This window comes from Hemicordylus capensis, chromosome 4 (assembly GCF_027244095.1).
Source record: "Hemicordylus capensis ecotype Gifberg chromosome 4, rHemCap1.1.pri, whole genome shotgun sequence".
NCBI classification, from domain to species: domain Eukaryota; kingdom Metazoa; phylum Chordata; class Lepidosauria; order Squamata; family Cordylidae; genus Hemicordylus; species Hemicordylus capensis.
This window is the reverse complement of record NC_069660.1, coordinates 285,294,249-285,318,498: the sequence shown is the minus strand read 5'-3', so window position 1 is coordinate 285,318,498 and position 24,250 is coordinate 285,294,249. Positions and strand designations below refer to the sequence as shown.

The 24,250-nt window shown below is 47.3% G+C and overlaps 1 protein-coding gene across 2 annotated transcripts in view; it reads left to right on the top strand.

Annotated features, from left to right (window-relative positions):
• NIPAL2 (NIPA like domain containing 2) overlaps positions 1-24,250 on the top strand; it is a 162,715-nt gene that overhangs the window by 114,428 nt on the left and 24,037 nt on the right. For both annotated transcript variants that reach the window (XM_053313702.1, XM_053313703.1), the window contains one exon: positions 15,272-15,368. In XM_053313702.1, coding sequence (XP_053169677.1) covers positions 15,272-15,368 — 97 coding nt within the window. The remainder of the gene's footprint in view (positions 1-15,271; positions 15,369-24,250) is intronic.

Genomic DNA, 24,250 nt, shown 5'->3' with positions numbered 1-24,250 from the left:
CCGAAGGGGCTGCAGATAAAAAAATATTTTTTAAAATTTAATATAATATAAGTCCCTGTACACATATTCTGTTTGGCACTATGTACAGAGATTCAGGGCTTGTGAAGACTGAGGTGAAGCTTATGAGCTAGGATTGTATTCATTTATTCTTACTTTGCTTCTTGTGATAAGTGAGCTTAATGTGATATCTTAATAATATGGCTATGAATGGTGAGTTTGTCTTTGAATCAGTGTGAAGTCCTTAGTATTAAGGCCCACTGGGAGTTTCTTGCTCTCTTTCTCTCATTTTAACTGTCTTTCTGAAATACTAGAATATATTCCGAGCAGTGACACAATTTACTCTGCATATCCTTTAATTACTTTCAGAGTATCTGGGGAAAGTCAAATACTCCATTTATTCTTAATACTTACGATATAGTGATGTTACAATGCATAGTAGAGAATTAGATAGGCACTTCTGTTTAGTTTTCCAAGTATACCTCCACATAGTATTTGGGTATTTCACGAGCCCCAGCATACTGAAATTTGTCATTTTCCAGCATTTTTTGGTCTGGCTACATCCACTGCTAAATAGTTCTTGAAATATTAAAAGATTAACGAGCTTGACTTGTATTTTTCAGCTGATATTATGGTAAAGTTATCTGAAAGATGGGTGTCAGATGTTTGGACAGGGGGCACAATTTCAGTGCTTGCCCTAGGCGCTATTTTCCCTAGATACGCCTCTGGGGGCAGCATTACCTCAGTGTTAGCTTCCTTTGGAGTCGAGGTCACTAGAAGCTGAGAGTGCCTTTGCAATATTTGGTTTATTTACAGAAATACCAGTTGCGCAGAGGTAAAGGGATCCAGCACCTATGTACCTACAAGCCAGTGGAACCACCACTTTGCATCAGACCCTCAAAGAGAGACCTTGCCCCACAAGGTAGATTCCAGCCACGCCACACCGCACCACCCCCCCACCCCACGATCCATGAGAAGAGCTTCTGTTGGGTCTGCCCAGATCCCTGGGCGGCTGGGTTGGACGCCCACACGACTACCAGCTCCGTCATGGAGCCGATGGGGGCTACGGGGATCAGGGACCACCTGGCCCCCAGAATTTCCAGGATGCCCCACGTGAGTGCGTGTGGCATTCTGGAGAGAGCCCCCGGGGCTGGGAGGCTTGTTTTAGCTTCCCGGTGGGAGTCTCCCCATGTGTTGCCATGGCGTGGAGCTGCGCCACGGCAGCATACAACTAAACAGGATGAGTGGAGTGCTCGCTCTGCTAGCCTGTTTTAAGGGGGGGGGGGCGGGTAGTTTTGGTAGTTTGATGCTGGGAGCCATGCGCCTCCCGTGGCAGCAAACGACCAGGAGAGATCAGGCTAGGCTCCCTTAGCCCAATATCTCCTGGGCGCTTTCTAGACTAGCGGCTGGAACAGCAGGAAAATGCCTCTGTTTGGGCAAGTCGCATTTGAAACATGAACAGCAGGGGGAGCAGTCTTGCAGCAATTAACAACCCAAAAACACAGCAACTTTTTCACACCGGATCTATCTATCTATCTATCTATCTATCTATCTGAAACATTTAATATACCACCCACTCTGAAGACTCCGGGCGGTGCACAAAAACATGCAAAACAAGACAACATTAAAATTACATTCTAGAGCCCATCTCCCAACATAATAGGGAATGTCTACTGTTCATTAAAGACCTTGAGTGGCACAGCAGGGAAAAGCAGAAGGTTGCCGGTTCAGATCTCTGCTGGTACTATATTGGGTGGCAGCAATATAGGAAAATGCTGAAAGGCATCATCTCATACTGCATGGGAGGAGGCAATAGTAAACCCCTCCTGTATTCTACCAAAGACAACCACGGGGCTCTGTGGTCACCAGGAGTCGAAATCGACTTGACGGCACACTTTACCTTTTTACCTTTACTGTTCATTAAGGAACATTGACCTGACCTCCTGGACTGTTAGCCAGAAATCTGCCTCACAAAAGAAATGGCTGGACAGCTTTCATAAGAGGGTTGTCTACACTGCCAGGCAGTGGCTCCCATAGGGTTTTGGACAGGAGTCTTTAAGGCTATTCACACGAGCCGCCTAACCCAGGCTAGAGCATCCCAGCCTGAGCTAGGCTGCTTGTGTGCAGCATCAGGATTGGGGCCTATCCCGGTGCTGCCCACCTGCCTAACCCTGCTTTTAACCGCGTCCTTTAGCCAGAGTTAAGGGTGTGAGCATGCGCAGGGTCGTGTGGGTGCTGCATGCAGGAGCCTAGAGCACCCAACTCCTGAGGGTTCCCTCAATGCACTGCACTCATTGCATGGTGCATTGTGGGATATGCAGAGGCCAGGTTGCATTCTCCTGGCCTCCAGAAATCTGTGCTGCTCCAAACAGTGTATCTGTTCTCCCACCACCAAAGGAGGATCATCTGGGGGGAAGGTGAGTTCCATGCATAGCCGCCTTCTCTGTCCCTAGAGATGCCAGGGACTGAAGGTTGGGCTTTTTCCTGGGAAATAAAATGGTGGCCATCATGGGCCAGTTGCCACAAAGAGCCACAGCATTTGAAGCACTGCTGCCGGTCACAGTGCAGTTTTATGAAGCAAGACTTTAAAGGATAGGTTATCCACACATTCCTGTGCTTCTTTGGACCCTCAAAAATGTTGAGATAGTTTTGGGGTTCCCCTGTGAAATGACATGTTTTCAGCTCATGTATTAACCTCTTTGACTCCCCCCTCCATGCCCGCACCATTGAACTGAATCTTTGCCAAATATTTTATTTGGCAGTATAATTGGGTCAATATTAATTTAAGCACTCAAAATAGCTATGCAGATGCTAAGTATTGTTGTTATTTCTTTCACGTTTTGAGGGTTAACTTGACCAGGTTAGGAGACATGGTGCCACGTCCTCCCCTCTTGCAGGCAGATTCCTCTTCTCTTCCATTTTCAGAGGTGAACATGGAATACTGCTGTGTTGGTATTTAACCTAACCATGGTTGGCTTCAAATGTGGCTGCCTTCGCACATAACTCCAAACTGGAGGCAAACAAGCCAGAGGTTCCATTTCGTGGTCTTCCGAATGCGTGAAACCATGGATTTGACACAAAAGAGGTTTTTGAGCCAAAACTGAAATCGGAGCCTTCAGTTTGTAGAGAGTTTTGAGGTTTGAAGGCAGCATCGTATCGTTCGAACTCTGCTGCCGCCATAACCTGAATTTTGTGCTGTGGCTGCTGCCAAAAGCATAGAGAGGGTGGCTCAGACCAGCCCCTAAACCCACCAGCTCTGTGCCTGCCATGCTTCTTGCTGGCCACCTTACAGAGCACTTGCCCCACCTACCACTGTGTCTGTACTCTTGCAGCCATTGCCCAGCAACAGGGGCACCAAAGGGAAAATTGGTGTTGGCAATCCACATTGGTGGATACCCCCTCTCCACTGTGCCCCATGATCTTGTGTTCCTTTGACCCACTGTGTCCCACTGTGTCCTTTGACAATCTGCAGACAAAAGAGATGGGATGAGAAGACGGGCACTTTGTGGAGAGGTCTCCACAAATCAAGTGATAAATCAAATGAATTAAATAAATAAATAAACAATGAACTATTTGCACAAGCACAAGCAGTCCCAGTGGCACCATGAACCAGGCAATCCGGTTGTTTCCCAACACAGACCACACACGCCAGGGGAGTGATACTCAAGGTCTGGGTTGGAAGGCAGCCCCTGGAATTCTTGAGTGGTTCTGTTCTATTTGTTGTACAAATTAGTAGGGGAAGGAGGGTCCAGCCCCTTCCCCCTTGGGTGCAAACACATAGGGGCTATTCTCACAATCAACAAAAATCGGGCTAGGAGAGCCTAGCCTGATTTTTGTTGATCGTGTAAACCACTGGGCTCGCGGGCAAGCCCGGTGGCTTACAAGCGGATCATCCACTTTGGTAGCCCTCCCTAAAGCCCGGGTTTGCGGAGGAAGCGCTCCGCAAACCTGGGCTTTCTGATCGTGAGTAGCTGTGGCACAGCTTCATGCCGTGGCTACTCACAAGGAGACCCCCGGAGGGGAGGTGAAAAGCCACCTCCCGGCTCCAGGGGTCTCACCAGCATGCCTTGCGTGCTTGCGCAGGGCATGCTGGAGCTTGCAGGGGCCAATTGGCCCCTGCTCCCCCCAGCCCCCGCTGGCTCTGTCACAGAGCCGGCAATTGTGTGGGTGGCTGATCCGGCTGCCCAGGGCTCCCTCCCCACTCATCACCCCAAACCGGGTCTCACTGATCGTGAGACCCGGCTCATACTCTGGCATTACTCATGAGAAGAACCAACTTGGGGTACATCGGACTGGATCACTAATAATAGGTGATGACGCCCCTTCTCCCAAGGACTACTCTCTCATGAGAGCGGCAGGCCATAGAGATTATAGCCCGGAGGGCTGTTGTTACCCAGCCCCTTTACTAGAGCCACACAAACCCCAGGGAAGGGTACCACGCTAATACTGTACCTTTCTGTGTTATGGCGACTGGTGCACAGCAGGAGTGAAAATGTCCACTCTGGCAGTCTGGTCATCCCTTGGCTCACATACATGGTGATTTATACCCCGTACAGCCACCTGACTGGCTTGCAGCGTTTCCTGAAAATAGGGGCTCCCCTGACCCACTATTCCCCGCCACAGCCAATCTAGATAGGCTGCAATGCTTTCCCCAGCCCAGCAATTTTGAATGTGTACTAGGAGCTGTCCCTGAGCTTGTCAGACTTAGTCCACAGAGAAACATCCAGACACATGGAGTGGTTCGGAGTAGCTCGGACTCCTTGGGAGTCTTCAGGGGTTGAGTGTGGAGGGGAAAAGAAGGCATATGAGTTCTATTTTTAAATCGCTATTCTGGGGCCCCCACGTCAGCAGGTCCCCCTACAGTTGGATGGCCTAACTTATAAGGGTGCAGTCCTATGGACACCCAGAGCTGCCCTCCCTAGAGGACTGGCCCTTTCATGAGAGGGCTAATCCCCAGCTGGCAAGCCAACATGGGAGCAGGAGTGTGTTGTGGGTTCCTGGACTGCTTTGACTGGGTGTGCCATCCCAAGAGCATCCTTTGTTACAGTGGACCAGACCCCAGGATCTTTTGCCCACTCTCCATATACATAGAGCCTCCTAGGAAGTCGTCATGATCCCTTCCCGGAGTAACAGGAGAATAGTGCCCCCCACCCGTTACCAGTAATCGTGTTTGTGCAAGACTGTTTGGCTGTGGGGGTCTTGCAAGGGCGGTGGCACAAGAAGGCTTTAAATGCCCTTTCCCTGTTGAGGGCAGGCAGTCAATGCCAAAAATGCACGATCATGCTGGGCATGCCGCCTTGAGGATCATGGCCAATGGCTCTTAGGGATGTGCACAGACCGGTTCGGAGGCCATTCTGAAGGCCTCCAGACCAGTCCGGACACGGGGTGGTTCGGTTCAGGAAGATGGGGTGGGGGGTTCCAATAAGGACGGGGGGGGGGTGCTTTACTTACCCCTCCCAACAACCGTGCCATATTTTATTGAGCAATCGAGCGGCAGGATATCTCCCTGCCACCCGCTTCATTCCCCACTCGGCGGCTCCTCCTTTTGTATACAGAATCGGGCAGCAGGATATCTCCCTGCTGCCCCCTTCAAAACCCCGCTCGGCTGGCAGCCGCCCCCTTCAAACCCCCTGCCGCCCCCAAGACCCCTGCCGCCCCCTTCTTGCTAAATCCCTTCCCATTGCAAGAGGGAGGCAGGAGAACTCCCTGCCGTCCCCTTCCCCTTTGCTGGCTTGGCTGCAAAAGGCTTCTTAGAAGCCATTTGCAGCCAAACCGGCAAAGGGGACGGCAGGGAGTTCTCCTGCCGCCCGTTTTCTAAAAGGAACTGCTCCTTTTAGAAATCGGGCGGCAGGAGAACTCCCTGCCATCCCCTTTGCCTGCTCAAAAGCCAAGCCGGCAAAGGGGACGCAACGAGTTCTGCCGCCCGATTTCTAAAAGGAGCAGTTCCTTTTAGAAAACGGGCGGCAGGAGAACTCCCTGCCGTCCCCTTTGCCGGTTTGGCTGCAAATGGCTTCTAAGAAGCCATTTGCAGCCAAGCCAGCAAAGGGGAAGGGGACGGTAGGGAGTTCTCCTGCCGCCCTCTTGCAATGGGAAGGGATTTAGCAAGAAGAGGGCGGCAGGGGTCTTGGGGGCGGCAGGGGGTTTGAAGGGGGCGGCCGCCAGCCGAGCGGGGTTTTGAAGGGGGCGGCAGGGAGATATCCTGCCGCCCAATTCTGTATACAAAAGGAGGAGCCGCTGAGCGGGGAATGAAGCGGGCGGCAGGGAGATATCCTGCCGCCCGATTGCTCAATAAAATACGGCACGGTTGTTGGGAGGGGTAAGTAAAGCTCCCCCTATCCTTATTGGAACCCCCCACCCCAGTGCCGGACCGCAGCTCCGCAGTTCCGTGCACATCCCTAATGGCTCTTGCCCTCCTGACATGCTGACACCTTTCCTGCAGTCTGATGATGTGAGTGCTATAGAGCTAGCTAGGATGCAGCCTCACCGGACCAGAGAGGGGGAGGGACTAATCTGCCCTGAAACCGGAGGTTGCCCAACCCAGGTTAGAAGATAATCTGCAGGACAATTCCGGGTTGTGGCGGCAGCCTGAGAATTTGCAAGCACAGTTCAAACTCCAGTTGCAAATTCTAGTTTGAAGCTAACAATGGTTAGGGTTGATGTTGATGCACTGCAAACGTAATGCTATACCTCCATGGTTAGTTCCCTAATGAGAAGGAAAAGAGAGCTCATACAAGCGGGAGGGGATGAGGGGTGAGCCTGTAGCATACTCCTGATCTCCTAACCTTGGTTAAGAGATTGGGAACATATATCTCCGTTATTTCCTTTTGTTCCCTCAGTATATTAAAGAAGCACCTTGCCTTTCCAAATGCCAAATGTTCAATGATATTTCATTCCTGATGAAATATCTTAAAATCATAGGCTTATTAGGGGGAAAATACCTTTCTTCACCTTCTAAGCTTTAGGCTGTAGTCCAGGAAAGCACTTAAACACATGTTTGAGCATGTTTTCTGAACATTTACTGCTGATGACCTAATTTTTCTGGGAGAAGTGAAAAGGGGAGTGCCAGATTTTAACTATGTGCTTTTTATTGATTTGAACATATTGGGGGCAGTTTAGAATTATGAATTGAAAGTTCCAGATTTTGAAGCCAGGATACCAAAGATTGCCTACACCTGATTGGTTGTTTTATTTATTTATTTGAGTTAGTTTTTATTGTTTGACCATAAACCATAACAAAAACTGAAAATACATATAAACAGAATGCAGTACAGATGCCTAAAATCATAACGGAACAGAATAATCATATAACAAAACACAGATGATTGAAATCAACCAATTTCCTTAAAACAATCTACTGCATGCTTTTCCATGTAAATTTGTCTCGCTCTTTCCATAACAAATGCAAAAAGAGACCATTTTTTCAGTTACTTAGCTCTCCTTACTTGGAGGAAAAAATAAAGATCTATTTTCTGAAATGCAGATTAATAACCAAAGCAAGAAAGGAATTTGGGGGAACTCTTTTCTTTGTGAAGGTCACCTTAAGTGGCACAGCGGGGAAATGCTTGACTAACAAGCAGAAGGTTGCCAGTTTGAATCCCCGCTGGTACTATATTGGGCAGCAGTGATATAGGAAGATGCTGAAAGGCATCATCTCATACTGTGTGGGAGGAGGCAATGGTAAACCCCTCCTGTATTCTACCAAAGAAAACCACAGGTCTCTGTGGTCGCCAGGAGTCGAAATTGACTCGATGGCACATTCTACGTTTACCTTTTCTTTGTGGATGGTATAGATGCTGCTGTGTAAGAGGGCAGTACCACTCCTTTTACCTATTGTGCAGTTGTGTCTTATGCACTGCATTCATTATTCCGCCACCACGGTTGTGCAACGGTTAGAAGAAGTTGGGGTAAGCAGCGAGGTGTCCAACTTTGCAGATGACACCAAACTATTTAGGGTAGTGAAATCCAAAACGGATTGTGAGGAGCTCCAATAGGATCTCTCCAAACTGAGAAGTGGGTGACAAAATGGCAAATGCAATTCAACGTAAGCAAGTGTAAAGTGATGTACATTGGGACGAAAAACCCCAACTTCACATATACGCTGATGGGATCTGAGCTGTCGGTGACTGACCAGGAGAGGGATCTTGGGGTCGCGGTGGACAGCTCGTTGAAAGTGTCGACACAATGTGCGGCAGCTGTGAAAAAGGCCAATTCCATGCTAGGAATCATTAGGAAGGGGATTGAAAATAAAACTGCTAATATTATAATGCCCTTATACAAAACTATGGTGCAGCCACACCTGGAGTCTTCCTGCATACAATTCTGGTCACCACATCTAAAGAAAGACATTGTTGAACTGGAAAAGGTGCAGAAGAGGGTAATCAAGATGATCAGTGACCTGGAGCACTTTCCCTATGAGTCTAGGCTACAGCATCTGGGGATTTTTAGTTTAGAAAAAAGATGACTGCGGAGAGACATAATAGACGTCTATAAAATCGTGCATGGTGTGGAGAAAGTAGATCGAGAGAAATTTCTTTCTTTCTCTTACATAACTCTAGAACCAGGGGTCATCCCATGAAATTGATTGCCAAGAAATTTAGGTCCAACAAATGGAAGTACTTTTTCACACAACACATAATCAGCTTGTGGAATTCTCTGCCACAAGATGTTGTGACAGCCAACAACTTGGATGGTGTTAAAGACCAGGCCTGATCTATATACCAAACATGCTCATTAGCCAGTATACAAAACAGGTCTGGACCATAATGTCACCAACGTGACCTTGTTCTTTTATATTGATGACCACGTATGATCTGGATTGCAAAGAAGGAAGGAGATCAAACTAGTCCTCAAAGAGGTTCAATGGGCTTTATTGAGTATTAAAAAAACTAACAACATAATCTAGCAAAGCAGAAAGCAGAGCACTCTATTAATATTAATTAATAACAGTATTTAAACAGAACATCTTAGCCAGTACCCATATATTCCATTCAGTGTGCCTAACTGATGTGTGTGCAATTAAATCTTCCTAGAGCCTAGTACAGTTTAGATATAGGCGGAAAAGGGTGGGGGGAGGAAGGAAGGCTCAGGGCTGGTAAGGTTTTGGGGGAGATCAGAGATTAGTAGAAGGGAAGAAGGTGGGGGGGAAGGAGAAGGGAGCCGGGGGAGGATGGAGGGAATTCCTAAGGCTTGTAACGGAGCAGCATAATTACCAGGATCAGAGACTGGAGAGAGACGGATCACTTCAGCTGAAGGAGGGGTTTGGATATCTTCATGGAGGAGAGGTCTATCATCGGCTACTAGTTGGAGGACTATAAGCCACCTCCAGCCACAAAGGCAGGATGCCTCTGAGTACCAGTTGCAGGGGAGTAACAGCAGGAGAGAGGGCCTGCCCTCAGCTCCTGCCTGTGGCTTCCAGTAGCATCTGGTGGGCCACTGTGTGAAACAGAATGCTGGACTAGATGGGCCTTGGGCCTGATCCAGCAGGGCTGTACTTTTGTTCTTATGAGTGGTAGTATCACTGTCCTCTTGCACAGTAGCATCAGTAGGGGATTTAGAACCACACAGCAGTGCAGGCAGGATCTGTACCCACCCGCATTTCACAGCAGAGAATGTCGGTCAACATTTGTTGGAAACTTAACTGTGTGAATGCTCTTCTTTTCGGAAGTGCTTTTATGTCACATAGGTAACGTGTGTAATTATGAATGGGTTTTTATCCACCGAACAGGTTTTCAGGGGGGCTACAGGACTCCATGGGGACAGCTAGTGATCCCCCCCTCTCTGTATGAAGCAACCTTTGAAGCAAACCTCTCTCGGTATGAAGCAACCATGAAGCAATCTTTGCTTCTGGACCTAAACTTTGGAGAACTCATACCCTTCAGCTTTATCTAATACCTTCAACACCTAGTTTTGTTTATCTAAAAATAAGAATTACTGGCATAATGGGATAGATGTGCATGCCACCGGCAACAACAATTTAACCATATCATTCATGGAAACATCTGAACTGGCTCAGGGCAGTGGCAATGGCAGAATGAGGGTGTTTGAACCTTTCCCATGCCAACTTCTCGATCAAAAATCCCCTCCTAAAATTGCTCCACTGGTGAAAGAAAGGTATAAATGAGCTACAGCCCATCTCCATTTGTGTTGCCAAGACGCTTCCTAGATTGGACACTAGAACAGTGCCTTGACCTGTCTATTAAGTGTACTTCTGAATTGTCTGTGTTTTGACATCACAGTCCCTGCGCTGTCAGCAAAGTGCCGCTCACATTTCCGATGCCGCCTTTCGGATTTTATTGCCCAGTGCTATCTTCCACCTGCATCTCACCTTCTCATGTTGTTTCTGTCCTTTTTAATCACCTCTTCCTTGATGTTAGAGATTTGGAGGGGTGATCATTTATCCACCCCACCTGCAGCAGAAATGCCCATGGTGGCTGGTGAGGGTGGCACCAGGGGGCAGGCAGGACGGCGAGAGACACCTTTAAAAGTAAATTAGAAGGTGCTTACTAGTGGTACTGCCACACCTGCAAGCTGCCTCGGGCAGCAGCGCTCTGCCCGGCATCCAGCGTGGCGGTGGCACAGTTCCAGCATTCTCCTGGCCTCTGCGGGAGAGCTGGGGAGAGCTGGTCTAGGAGAGGAGAGCTGGTTTAGGAGAGGAGAGCTGGTCTTGTGGTAGCAAGCATGACTTGTCCCCTTAGCTAAGCAGGGTCTGCCCTGGTTGCATATGAAAGGGAGACTAGAAGTGTGAGCACTGCGAGATATTCCCCTCAGGGGATGAAGCCACTCTGGGAAGAGCAGAAGGTTCCAAGTTCCCTCCCTGGCTTCTCCAAGATAGGGCTGAGAGAGATTCCTGCCTGCAACCTTGGAGAAGCCGCTGCCAGTCTATGAAGACAATACTGAGCGAGATGGACCAATGGTCTGACTCAGTATATGGCAGCTTCCTATGTTCCTATATGTTCCTATGTGTGGTCAGCAACACCATGCCAACCATGCAAATGGCCTCTGTGCATGCGCAGAGGCCAGGTGAGTCCCGGAGCCACACCACTGCCACCACACAAGATGCCGGGCAGAGCGCTGCTGCCCGAGGCAGCTTGCAGGTGTAGCAGTACCACAGGTAAGCACCTTCTAATTTACATTTAAAGGTGCCTTCCGCTGCCCCCCACCCCAGTGCCACCCTTACTGGCCACCACTGAGAAGTGCATAAGTAAGGAGAGCATAAGTAAGGAGAGCACTGCAAATTAATATTGTCTGGAGACATGGAGTTAAAGTTCTAAGTAAAGTGGTTTATTTAGGAAATACATCAGAGAGATAGGAAAGGCCTCCATCTTGCTACATGGGGAAGGGAAGGAGGAAGAGGAAGTCTGTCTCTCAGGTGAGAGAATGAAACCTGAGACTATCAGTCTGACAAGGGGGAAGTAGAGCAGAGAAAGCATAGTCAGAGAGAGGATCCTCTTGCCCACTTTCTCTACCCCTAGTGGTCAATAGGGTTGCTTGTGCTAAGAGTCGATGCCATCCGGAGCTGCATCTCCAACATTTGGCTGAAGGGTGAGAGATACAGCACACATGTGACAAAATAAGAAATGAGCATTAGAATTTTCAAACTCCAGTCGTGCCCTCAGTCAGGGCCTTCCCTAGACATTGGACTGAACCACAGAATTAAGTGGGCTACAGTAGAATGAGTTATGAGGTAAAATATTAGCTACATATAAGCGCAATAAAGATAATTCAAAGAAACCTGGGGGCCATTCAGATAGGGCTGCTTTTATAGGGTTCCTGTTGGTTCCTTCCAGTTTTTCCCCATGCACCGTTGAAGTCCGTGTAGGGTGTACCACTCCCAGAGTGGTACTTTATGATTAACATAAGTAGGCTTTTCTTAAAGCCTCACTTTTTGCTTTTATTTTAAAAAAAACATTTGCTTAGTGATTTTGCTGGAATTCATATGTGCCAGCCTCATGCGGGTGCATATGATGTTCTGCAAGATCATTAAGCAACTGTTTGTTTGTTTTTAAATACACACACACATATATATAGCAAAAAGTGAGGCTTTAAGAATAGCCTGGGAGTCAAACAGGGTCAAGAGGCTCTTCAAAAGGGAAAAAAAAGAGATGAATTTCATTAAAAGAGGAAAACAAAATGCACCATGCGGATGTATTGAATGATGTTCTGCAAGATCACCAAGCAAATGTTTAAAAAGAAAAAATTTAGACTTTAAGAAAAGGTGCTCTAATACTATGGCCCTTCCATACATCTCTGAAGAAATATAGGGGTACTTCAAAGTAAAAAGTGGAACTTTTTAGCACAGTTACAATTCAGGCTAAGCTCCGATGTGCAGGGGGAAACCTGAATTGTGTATGGAGTGCACCTTGATATCCCACAGGGACTTCGAGGTAAATCCCCCTGGTGTGTGAATGCACACCAACCATTCCCATGGTGAAGCAAAGTAAATTTGCCTCCTGGAACAGCTCAGGCTGAAGACTAGAGCAGAGAGGAATAATTAGTGCTTTGTTGTGGTCTACACAGCCTCCACTTACGTGGCAAAATCCAGGCCAATGCATTCCCATTCTCTGGCCCAGGATGCACACACCACACCAATCTGTTAACCATACATAAGAGACCAACTTACATGCTTCCTCCCTTCCCCTCTCATCTTCTCCCACATAAAATCTCTTCTCTTTTCCCTTGATTTAGTGTTGCATCTGCTGCACTAGTGTCAGTCATATTTAGTTGTAGCTTTTTAACTAGTTTGAAGCCGATTTGCTGGTTAAAGTAAATCCTGACTAATGGTAACTATAGCAAGTGCTGGTGAAGGCATCTTACAGACAGTGTGGTGTTATTAACCCTGCCGAGGAAAGGAAAGAGGGCACTGACACAGGAGAGGAAAGGGAAAAGACCCATGGCCAGGGCTCTCTGGAGAGGGAGCTAAAAGGCCCAGGTGCCTATGCTTACTGAAACCCCATGCACAGCAACAGCAATTCTTGCCATTGGAACAATATTGATTCATCATGTGGAGGGGGAGGCTGTATTGCCATTCCCTTAACCAAAAACACCACAGAGGCTACAAACTATTTTTGCCCCGCACAAGCTAGAGACATCTGAGAGAGATGTTCACATTTCTCTAGGACTGTGGATTATGAGACCATGATTAGTCCAGAAAAGTGATTCTATGAAGAAATAAAAATGAGATATATGCATTTCATACTTAAAGCCATTAAAGATGAGCATGGAACCAACCTTTATTAAAAGCAAAAATACCCTTTCTTGACCTGTCATCTCAATGTGTGAAAAAACACCAGTTGCATCTGAAACATGAACTGTTCTGCAAGAATTAATTTTCTTTCAGTTGCCTCTGGGAATAAAAGTGTGATGTCCAGTTGAAAAATTACTTGGGGCGGGGGGAGATCTGGATTACTTACTAATATATATTTCATATTACAAATTGACTTTTGCATTAATATGACACATAATTTACATAAATGAGTCTTGCAGATGAATGTGCTTGCTTATCCCATCTTTCTTCATATTAAAAATAGCAATGGCAAACTCTGAAAACTTAGTTAAGTGCATGTGTGGGCATTTCATCATTGCTACAGCCACGACTCTTTACAATTAGAGAGCTTTGAAAATGAAGAATAAAAAAACCAATCTCAAGATAAGGGCTAGAAAGAGAAGAAAGCAGTTCTTTTATGAAACAATGGGACTATGAGAATTATTGCAGAGTTTGAGATGTACTTGCTTTACTTTTCTAACATTGTGTTTAATACTTGTGTTAAAAAGCGGAATGTGTGAAGCAGCCCATAGATCTTACAGTTATTGACCAACCATGGTCCACAGGCATAGGGTCTGCTCCAGAGGCTGGTGAGGTTGGACATTTGTTAGGGCCCTAAACTGTTCAAGATTGCTTCCTTTCTCATTCTGCACCAAGAAACCAAGATGGTTAGAGGGACAGCAAGATTTGTCCTCCTTTCCTGGTTAACAGGTTCTTCCCCACCCTCAAATCCTAAGGCCGGCACTAGAAATGCACTTTCTGGAACAGGGTTGGGCAGGCATCAGGCTTAGAAATTAGAATCAACTCTATTTTTACTGCAACCCTGAAGTCCATCAGTCAGATCCAAGTGCAAAGGAGTGGCTGGGAACAAGAGAGGGATGGACGTACACGTGCAATTAAAAATGTGGCGTGCCTCTGAACACATACTCAGCTCAGTTTGTTTTCGGGACCAGAACCACAGTCCTTTCCTGCAAAAATCTGCTCCTGGTTTCCCCCAAAGCTTTCTTTATTTCAGCAGTTAATTTAGGGATGGTGTGTGTGTGCTCCAGGTGGGGGCAGTTTTCTTGTTGCTATTGTTAAACATTTGGGAACTGGAACGCTTGCCAATCTACACAAATCATCCCAATCGATCTCCTCACATTATTGTAGAATGTGTTTACTGAGCAGCAACCTATGGCCCAGATGGAAGCAACTTTGAGGTGTGAATGCTGTGCATATAGGGGTGCTGGTGATTATGAAGCACCAAGCCTGGACCATATGCAGTGTTAAGGCAATTCCATCTGTAAAATGTCTTGCAAGGCAGCCTCTCTTGATGTATCATTAAGCTCGGCTGGTATATTTTTCTTTTATGCAGCCTTCTGACAGGTAGTTGGCTAGGCAGTGATTGAAAACCCATGCTTGGTTACAAATGTGTTGCAGGTGTTTTGAGCAGAACTGTAAGTTTAGCCCAGATTTTGATTAGGGAAGAGGACAGAAGAACAAGTGAAGGTAATTAATGCAAATGGTAAGTATGATGAGCCATATTTCAGAACTGGAGTATACACTTATAGCTGGCAATCTTTAAGCTGCTTACGCTGGAGTAGTCTCACTGCAATTAAGTGATTGCAGGCGATCCGTATTTAACATTTCTTGCCAAAGTGCTATGTACAGTGATGATGGCTCTATAGCATTATTATAGTTAAACTGGGATGCCTTTGCTTGTCAGATTATTGCTGCCGGGGGGAAATCCCAAACTCCACAGTCCTTTGTTTTAAACCTTTTCAAGGCTATAAAAACAAAATAAGTGCTTGAAAAGGTAAGAAAACTAGACAGCAAAATGTGGACTTTTCTTCGTCTTCTGAAAGGTTTATGGGAATAATTATTTGATACATGGTAAAAAAGTTACTCTGCTTACTCATCCTTAAAACTGTTTGAAATAGGAATTAAGTATGTGACATATTGTTAAAGATTTTTCCTCTGAAGCTTTTATTCTACTTTCTAGCAACTGAAGCTTTTTACCCCTTTTCCTTCCAGATCTTGGAAGTAATAATATTCTGCATTCTTCTGTATTTCTATAAAAGAAGACAAGTAAAGCACATCATGCTCCCATTAACAATGGTGGCACTGCTAGGTAAGAATGTCATGTTCTGTTCAACTCCAGTGATGTTTTGTGCTGCACACAGACCCTTTTTGGTTCTCTCCATTCACTTATATGTTGTGGTGGCAGGTCCCAAGCATCTCACAGAGTGTCAGAACTGTGCCCAATTCTGCTTCCCCCACCACCCTATGCATGCGTATATGGATCCCAGTTAGGGGTGTGCATGAACCAAAAACTGTGGTGCTGTTCGAATTTGGATCAAATTTGAACCGAACTGTGTGCTGCCGAACCGGTTCGGTCAAACTGACTGACCAGTCCACCCTGTTTGAAGATACTCATTCAGCGGTTTGAGTGACTTATACTTCTAAGGGGGGGGGGTCCTGAATACAACCTAAGTAGTAGCCAGGTGGGGGCAACGAGAAAAGTAGTATGGTTTTTTCCTGGCTGGTGTGGCTGGCAGCACCACCACTTCCCCCCCACCCCCGGCACAGCCCCAAGCACACAATGCCTCGTTAGTTCCAGCCTCTGCGGAAGTGTGGCGACCATTTGCCAGACATTTGCACATGCGCAAACACCATTTGTGTGGCCATTCAATTTGCATAACCACACATATAGCCTTCATGCATGCGCGGACGCCAGAACTGCATTGCTGCCATGTGGGCGGCTTCCTAACAAGGCATCACACATGCTTGGGGCCATGCCAGGTGGACGAGTGCCAGCAACTGCACTGGCTGGGTAAAAACCTTATTATTTCTCTTGCTGCCCCCGCCCAGCCGCCCATTCACTGTTGAACTGGTTTGCCCAAACCAGACTTTGAACCAGGCAGGTTCGAGGTGAACTGGTTCGGCAGGGAATGGTTCGTGCACACCCCTAATCCCAGGATGCACAGGTAGCTGGAAGAGATAAAATGCAAAGGTGGACTTACAGACCATTTTTGGATCCTACCCCATTTCTCTGCAAATAGAAAATTAGCCCAGCCAGGAGAAACCTTGTCTCCCAGGTGCTTACTTGCTGATGTTCTATTTTTAGGGAGTTCTTAACTGTGGAGAATATCTAGAAACTGTATTGCCCACTTTTAGTCTGAAGTGATACAGTCCATTTTACCAGTTTAGGTCTCTACCATCTCATTTCTACTGCATGTGTAGACCACATAACTGGCTCTGCATTCTATATGAAAAGAGAGAGACTACGCCTAGGGCAGTTATCCTGTGGCAGAAGCATGCTAGGACTCCTGTCTGCCTTCTCTTGGCTAGCAATACAACAAATATTTGACCACTGAGCATGTGCAGTTGAGATGCAGTAGAGACATACTGTCAGTTCCAACAACAGGCTTTGTATCGGCAGGATGGCACTTGAAGTGATTTCCATAAGTGGATTCATGCAGACGGACCACTCAGGCAACTCACTACATAGGTGATTTTGTTGATCTTATACACTGAAGGTGGATTTCTGAATAGTTCCAGTTAATGGAATAGATGGCCCATTTGAGTTAAACCCAAATGAATCTCTTTAGGTTTTTGATTGATTAAGTGCCGTCAAGTGAGTGTTGACTCTTAGCGACCACATAGATAGATTCTCTCCAGGATGATCTGTTTAGGCCATTTAGGTCTCTCAGTGGTGCATTCATTGTTATCGTAATCAAGTCCATCCAATTTGCTGCTGGTCGTTGTCTTCTTCTCATTCCTTCAACTTTCCCCAGCATTATTATTTCTTGTTTACACAGCCAGACAAGTGTTATTGACTGGTTTGTTTTATCCAGACATCGAGTCCTTCCCAAGGACCTGGGATGCCAGAATTTTATTATCAATGTTGTTGCTGTTATTATTATAGATATCGTAGCAGAATATAGGCTGTTCCCAGTAAAGTTGCTTCTTGTTGTTGTTGTTGTTGTTGTTATTTTGCATTTATATCCCACTCTTCCTCCAAGGAGCCTAGAGCAATGTACTACATACTTAAGTTTCTCCTCATAACAACCCTGTGAAGTAAGTTAGGCTGAGAGAGAAGTTACTGGCCCAGAGTCACCCAGCTAGTATCATGGCTGAATGAGGATTTGAACTCGGGTCTCCCTGGTCCTAGTCCAGCACTCTAACCACTGGGTTTTCACATAATGTGTCCAAAGTATGATAGTTTGAGCCTGGTCATTTGTGTCTCGAGTGAAAATTCTGCTTTGATTTGTTCTATGATCCATTTGTTTTGTTTTCCTGGCTGTCCATAGTATCCTCAAAAGTCTTCTCTAGCACCAAAGTTCAAAAGAGTCAATACTTTTTCTATCTTGCTTCTTCAAAGTCCAGCTTTTGCATCCATAGAGTGTCACAGGGAAAAACATTAGCAGTCTTCCTGTAGTTGCATAATTTTGAATTGGAATGTTGATTGATTATCCATTCCCTACTGCAGCTGGAGAAAGGAAGAAAATAACACAAATAGTTTTATGTAGCGCTTTCCCAAGAACCTAAAGATATTTGCACACATTGTGAGATAAGATATAAAGTACTTTACACCCTCTACAGTTCTATTTAAATCATAGATCTTTTCAAGTACTTAGCACAATTCAGTTGACAAGTTTATGAGGCTATTCCCACGATCAACGGAAAGTGGGCTAAGGGTGCTGAGCCTGCTTTCCGTTGATCATGGGAACCACCGGGCTCACAGGCGAGCCCGGTGCTCCCAAGGTGGCTAGCCCACCAAAAACACCCTCCCCCTAAATGAGGTTAACAGAGCAAGTGCTCTGTTAAACTCATTTTGTTGTTTGTGTGTCACGGTGGTGCGCGGCGACACATGAGTAGACCCCCGGCTGAGAGGCTGCAAGCAGCCTCCCCGGCTCAAGGGTCTCTCCTGCGCACTTGCACAGGACATCCTGGGACTTCCAGGGGCCACATGGCCCCCGATCCCCACAGCCCCCACCACTTCCGTGATGGAGTCAGCAGTTGTTTGGGTGGCCGATCCGGCCACCTAGGGCTCCACCGCTGATCGTCTGTGGGGAAAGCGGGCTAACCCAAGCTGTTTAGGGCTTTAAAGGTTACAACCAAAACCTTGTACTTTGCCCAGAAACTTATCGGCAGCCAGTGTAGATCTTTTAAGATAGGAGTGATATGATCTCTCCGAGATGACCCAGAGACCAACCTGGCCGCCACATTCTGGACTAACTGCAGTTTCCGGACTACATACAAAGGCAGCCCCACATAGAGCGTATTGCAGTAGTCAAGTCTGGAGGTTACCAGCAGATGTATTACTGTTCTGAGGTCATTTATCTCAAGAAATGGATGCAGCTGGCGTATCAGCCGAAGCTGATAAAAGGCACCTCTGGTCGCTGCCTCAACCTGGGACACCAGGGAGAGTTTTGTGTCCAGAATCACCCCCAGACTGCGTACCTGTTCCTTCTGGGGAAATGTGACCCCATCCAGAACAGGTAGATCAAAATCATCTCCTGAGTTCTGACCCCGCACAATAAGTATCTCCGTCTTATCTGGATTCAGTCTCAGTTTGTTACCTCTCATCCAGCCCATCACCGCCTCCAGGCAGGCATTTAGGGAGGAAGAGCTGGCAGGACAGCTGGAAGGGGTAACAGCTAATAGATTTCTGACTTCCCTTCCCCTGTAACAACACGGTGACCTGCCAACTTTACTTCCTCTATTCCCCACCACCACCAGAATAGCCACTCCACAGTCAGTGGACACACCCCCTGTCTCCCCATCTTCAGACAAACCAAGACACATCTGAAACACCCAGGATCTGAAAGCAGCAGAAGCCAAAGAATATCAACAGGCCCTTGCCCTTGTTACCCCCCAAAGGGGCGACCTCCTTAGGTGCCGGCCCACCGCCACAGGGCAGCAGCCCTTATATAAGCCCAGAAAGATGCCCAAACTGGGCAGCTGACCCTCAGGAACTGCTGACTCACCCCCTTTGGCCCCGATCCTGCACAGACTCACCTGCAGGGCAGCCACGGTCCCAGACGCTAGGGGACAGACAGGCTGGCAAGCTGTCAACAGCAGACAGCAACCACACACAGGCTCTCACCACTGGGCAGCCACTGTCTCTAGGAAGCAGATGTTAAAGCCTCTACCTCCTCCCTGCAAGGCCTCTGGCAACTGAGGCACAGAGCACAGGGCAGTACTTAGAGAGTCTGTCTGAAGAGAGATTTTGACTAGCACCAGCCAAAGTCAACAAACCAATAGCTCAAGCATAAATGCCTGGACCTATCTAAGAGCTTTGCAGAAGCATATGCAGGCCACATGGCTAGATGGGCAATGAAAGACCAATTCAGTTTTTGTCTCTCTCTGTGCACTGGTTTATATATACCTTCTCCCCCTGGAGTCAAAGAAAATTAAAATTAAGTATTGTACATTTGTTTGTGTTCTTCTTCACAGTACACTCAAGCAGCAGTAGAACAGTCCCACCTTGCAGAATAAAAATTATGGAAATGTATTGCAGCCCCTGGGAACTTACTCCTGGGCAAGATCACTGAAATGAATTGAATATGGAGCATAATGAGTGGGATATAAAAGCTCAGATATTTATTGTATTGTGCCTGTGCAGGAGGTAGTTGTGCATAAAAAGGAAATGTAATGGACCCCATAGTTTTAAAAGAATTTAAAATAGCTCAGGTTCACACATTCCAGTTTATCAGCTTGGATTTAGGTTGCCGAGTGATTATATTTCATGCAACACTCTCGCACTGGAAGTTTTATCTCCATTCTCAGTATTTTTCAATATCAGTTCAGTGTGCTTGCCTCAAGGTACCACGTGACATTGTGAGGAAGCAAATTTTGGGAAAGTTTGAAGTGTCTTAATCTGTATCTCTTGTGGTAAATGACCCTCTCCTCTTTTGCTGGGACAAAAGCATAACATTGGTATATCAGAGCAATTACACAGTTTTCACAAAAAGCAGGTTTGCACAAGTATAATAGTGTTACACTGATGTTTCCTACATATCAAGTTCAAATAGCACACCTGCAACCCTAAGCCCCCTTGTATGCATGCTTGAGAGCCTTTCTTGATCTGCAGCTTCTGAGACTTGTACACTGATGTTACATAGGAACATAGGAAACTGCCATATACTGAGTCAGACCATTGGTCTATCTAGCTCAGTATTGTCTTCACAGACAGGCAGCGGCTTCTCCAAGGTTGCAGGCAGGAATCTCTCTCAGCCCTATATTGGAGATTCTGCCAGGGAGGGAACTTGGAACCTTCTGCTCTTCCCAGAGTGGCGGCTCTATCCCCTCAGGGGAATCTCTTCCAGTGCTCACACTTCTAGTCTCCCTTTCATATGCAACCAGGGTGGACCCTGCTTAGCTAAGGGGAAAAGTCATGCTTGCTACCACAGGACCAGCTCTCCTCCTGTGAACTACACATTATGTTAAGCACATCTCTGGCCTTTGCATGTTTGCTTGTTGTTTCCTGAATAGCAGCTGCAGGGGTGCAAAAATCAAAGGGCAAATAACATGCTTATAACATGTAGTTTATCCCTAAAGGAAGTAACTATAATGTAGTGACAGACCACATGCTTTGCATGCAGAAGGTGCTAGGCTTCTTCCGAATAGTGAGAAGGGCTCCAGTGCAGTACTGCAGGGAAGGTGGGTTAGAAGTGTTTCTCAACGTTTTTGGAGTCATGGACCGGGTACATCCTTTGTGTGCAGTTTCCAGGACCTGGAGTTAGTAAAAGGGTCACCCCCCCTCACCCCCACCCCCAGGCACCCCCAAATCAATTTCAAGCTCGTGGAGGCACTGCTGCTGGGAGCTCTCCAGAGCTCATTTCTAGGCAGGCAGCCCTCGCTGCTGGGATGACACTTATTTAGCTTCCTCCAAATGAACATTATCCCAGCAGTGAGGACTGCCTGCCTAGAAATGAGTACAATAAGTACTCGTTTCCAGCAGCAGTGTCCCCCACTGGCTCCCAGCAGTGGTGTCCCCCACTGGCTCGAAATTGTTTGGTGGGGGGATTAATTCCTCATGGACCAACATGGACTGGCACTCAACTCCTCGCGGACCGGAACCGGTCCACAGACCGGTGGTTGAGAAACACTGGGTAGACTTACCTTCCCAGCAGACAACCGCTTCTTCAGTGCTGGGTGCGCTTCCCACGTGCCCAGATGATTCCCTGTGTGTCCAGGCAGCAGGGAGGGTCGGGGCCCAGGATGTGTCATCCCGGCCCCTGGAAATACCAGGATGCACCACCTGAGTGCCTGGTGCATCGTGGGGATCCCCCTTCCCCTCCCCAGGCTCCCTGCAGTCTGGCAGCTGTGATTGCAAGCAGCCACGGCTGCTAGACCAGGGTTTCTCAACGTGTGGGTCCCCAGATGAAATTGGACTTCAACTCCCATAATTCCCAACCAAAGGCCACTGGGGCTGGGGATTATGGGAGTTGAAGTCCAATAACATCTGGGGACCCACACGTTGAGAAACCCTGTGCTAGACGATCAAAACAGGGTTACAGGGTGGCTGCTTAGGCAGCTTTGCCACCATGGTGACGCCAGGATTGGCCCGATCCCAGCAGTTCACACAGGCGTGCAAAACTGGGCTAGGGAGCCCTTGCACACGTATGTGAATGGCCTGGCTCTGACTTGGTATAGCGCCGTATATTTCTATGTATGTGATTAACACTGTGGGTTTGCTGCGGAAACACGAGTGAAATCCTGATGTATCCACAGCAAACGTGATTGCCACATAAAGTATGGACCTGCTCTCGGAGGCGCCATGTCACAACTGGCAGTCAGAGTCTGTATGGTGATAAATATATCTGTGTAGAGACATTACTACTACGGTTGTGCCGTGCAGTGCCCTAAGGCGACATATGGGCTGGCACTAGGGTGTCAGTAGCCACCAGGTGCAGCAGAAGCACAAGAATGATGATAATTCTAGGGAAGAGGATGAGGAGATAATGAGCTACTTGTTCATTGGCCATAGGAAATGGCCATACACTGGGTCAGACCATTGGTCTGTCTCGCTCAGTAGTTTCTACTCTGACTGACAAAGGTTCTCCAGAGTTTTAGGCAGAAATCTTTCCCAGTCTTACCTGGAGCTTTCCCAGAGAGCAGGCTTTACCACGGGTTTTCTGTGAGGCTTTACTGTGAGTTCAAAGGTGCCCCTATGCAAAAAGTGGATTTTTAAAATTCCATATAAATCGGGCTACACTCTAACACCAGATGAAAAACCCAAATTGTCTGTGAAGTGCTCCCTGATAGCTTGTGGGGACTCCGGGGTAAATTTGGCTGATGTGTGAACACACACCTCCATTCCAGAAGAGATGCGAACCTCCATGCCTCGGGGTATCTGAAGAATGAATCTGCTTTGCAGCAGATTTGAGGCATTTTAATTCAAGGGATTAGATGGGCCATTCGTATAGCCATCAGCACCTCCTTTGTTGATCTCCATCAACACCTTTGGAGAAAGCAGAAGCCCCTGAGTTTTTTCCAAAAGCTGCTGGAAATAGAGGATTTTTTAACCCTGGACATAACTTGGGCTAAGCCAGAATTCACAGCCTCCCTTCGGAGAAAAACAAAGCCCTGTCTGTCCTGGTCCCTGATAGCCCGCAGGGAGGTTGGGTTAAATCCAGCGAATATGTGGACTGGCACACTCCAATCAGGAGTGGATTTGGTGGTGGTGGGGAACCCTGTCTGTAAAACCTCCTGGAGATGCCAGGGATAGGGATGTGCATGGAACTGGCTGGCCTGGTTCAGTTCGAGTCCAGACCGGACTCGAACCAGACTGGGCCAGTTCAGTCCAGCAACCACTCAAACCTCCCCTCCCCCCCAGTTCGGTTCGGGAGGGTTTGCAGAATTTTTTTAAAAAAATAAAAAATTGCTTTTAGGAGGTTCAGCCTCCCCCCACCAGCCTTCCTTGCAGCCCAAACTGGCCATTCGGCCAGCTCTTTGACCTGTTCGGGTCTTCCCCCTCCAGCGTGGTGGCCATTTTGGAGGCCACCATGCCTGCAGTAGGCCTCTGCATGACCCAGGCCATGCAGAGGCCAGTTGCACAGGTGCTGTGGCCTCCAAAATGGCCACTACACCGGAGGGGGACCGAACAGCCGATTTGGGCTGTAAGGAAGGCCGCTGGGGGGAGGGTGAACCTCTGTGGACCCCCCCACCTCCAACTCCCCTAGAGGGGGTGTGACATTGCAGCCCAAACGGCCGGTTTTGGCTGCAAGGAATGCTGGTGGGGGGAGGGGGAACCTCCGCGGACCCATCCCCCCCCCGCCTCCACCTCCAACAACTCCACCAGAGGGGGTAAGTGACATAAAAATATTTTTTATATTTTTAAAAAAGAAAAGAAAGTCTGCAAACCCCTGAACAGTCGGGGGGTATTCTGTCTGGGGTTGGACTGAACAGGGGGTGGTTCGGTTCGACTCCGGACTGTCGAACCAAACCAGCTTGACATCGAACTGGCTCGAAATCGAGCCGGTTTGCCCATCCCTAGCCAGGGATTTAACTTGGAATCTTCTGCATGCAAAGCAGATGCTCTTCCACTGAGCTTCCATCTCAATTAAGTAATCTGGCAGTTAACCTGTTTTAAGTAACCCAATTAAGTAACCTGTTTTCTAATTCACAGTCAAGGAGCAATATTCCTTGACTAACCTTGCACTAGCCCTAACTCAAGCCATCAAAGGAAGAGTTAATGTCTTCCCTATTGGTTCAAACAGAATCAATATAATACCTTTAGCGGGACCAACTGATAATCACAAAGCAGTGAATTGGTCCTAATCAATATAATGCCTGTTATGGCACAATGTGATGGCATGAAAGAAGAGTCTGCTGATCAAAAGTCCACCCAGTCCAGCACCCGCTTTCCACAGTGGCTTACCAGATGCCTCTGGGAAACCAACATGCATGCCATGAAGGCAAGACTCAGCGTTGCACTCCAGCCACTGGTATTTAATGGCATAATGGCGCTGAATCTAGAGATTCTATATAACCATCCAGACT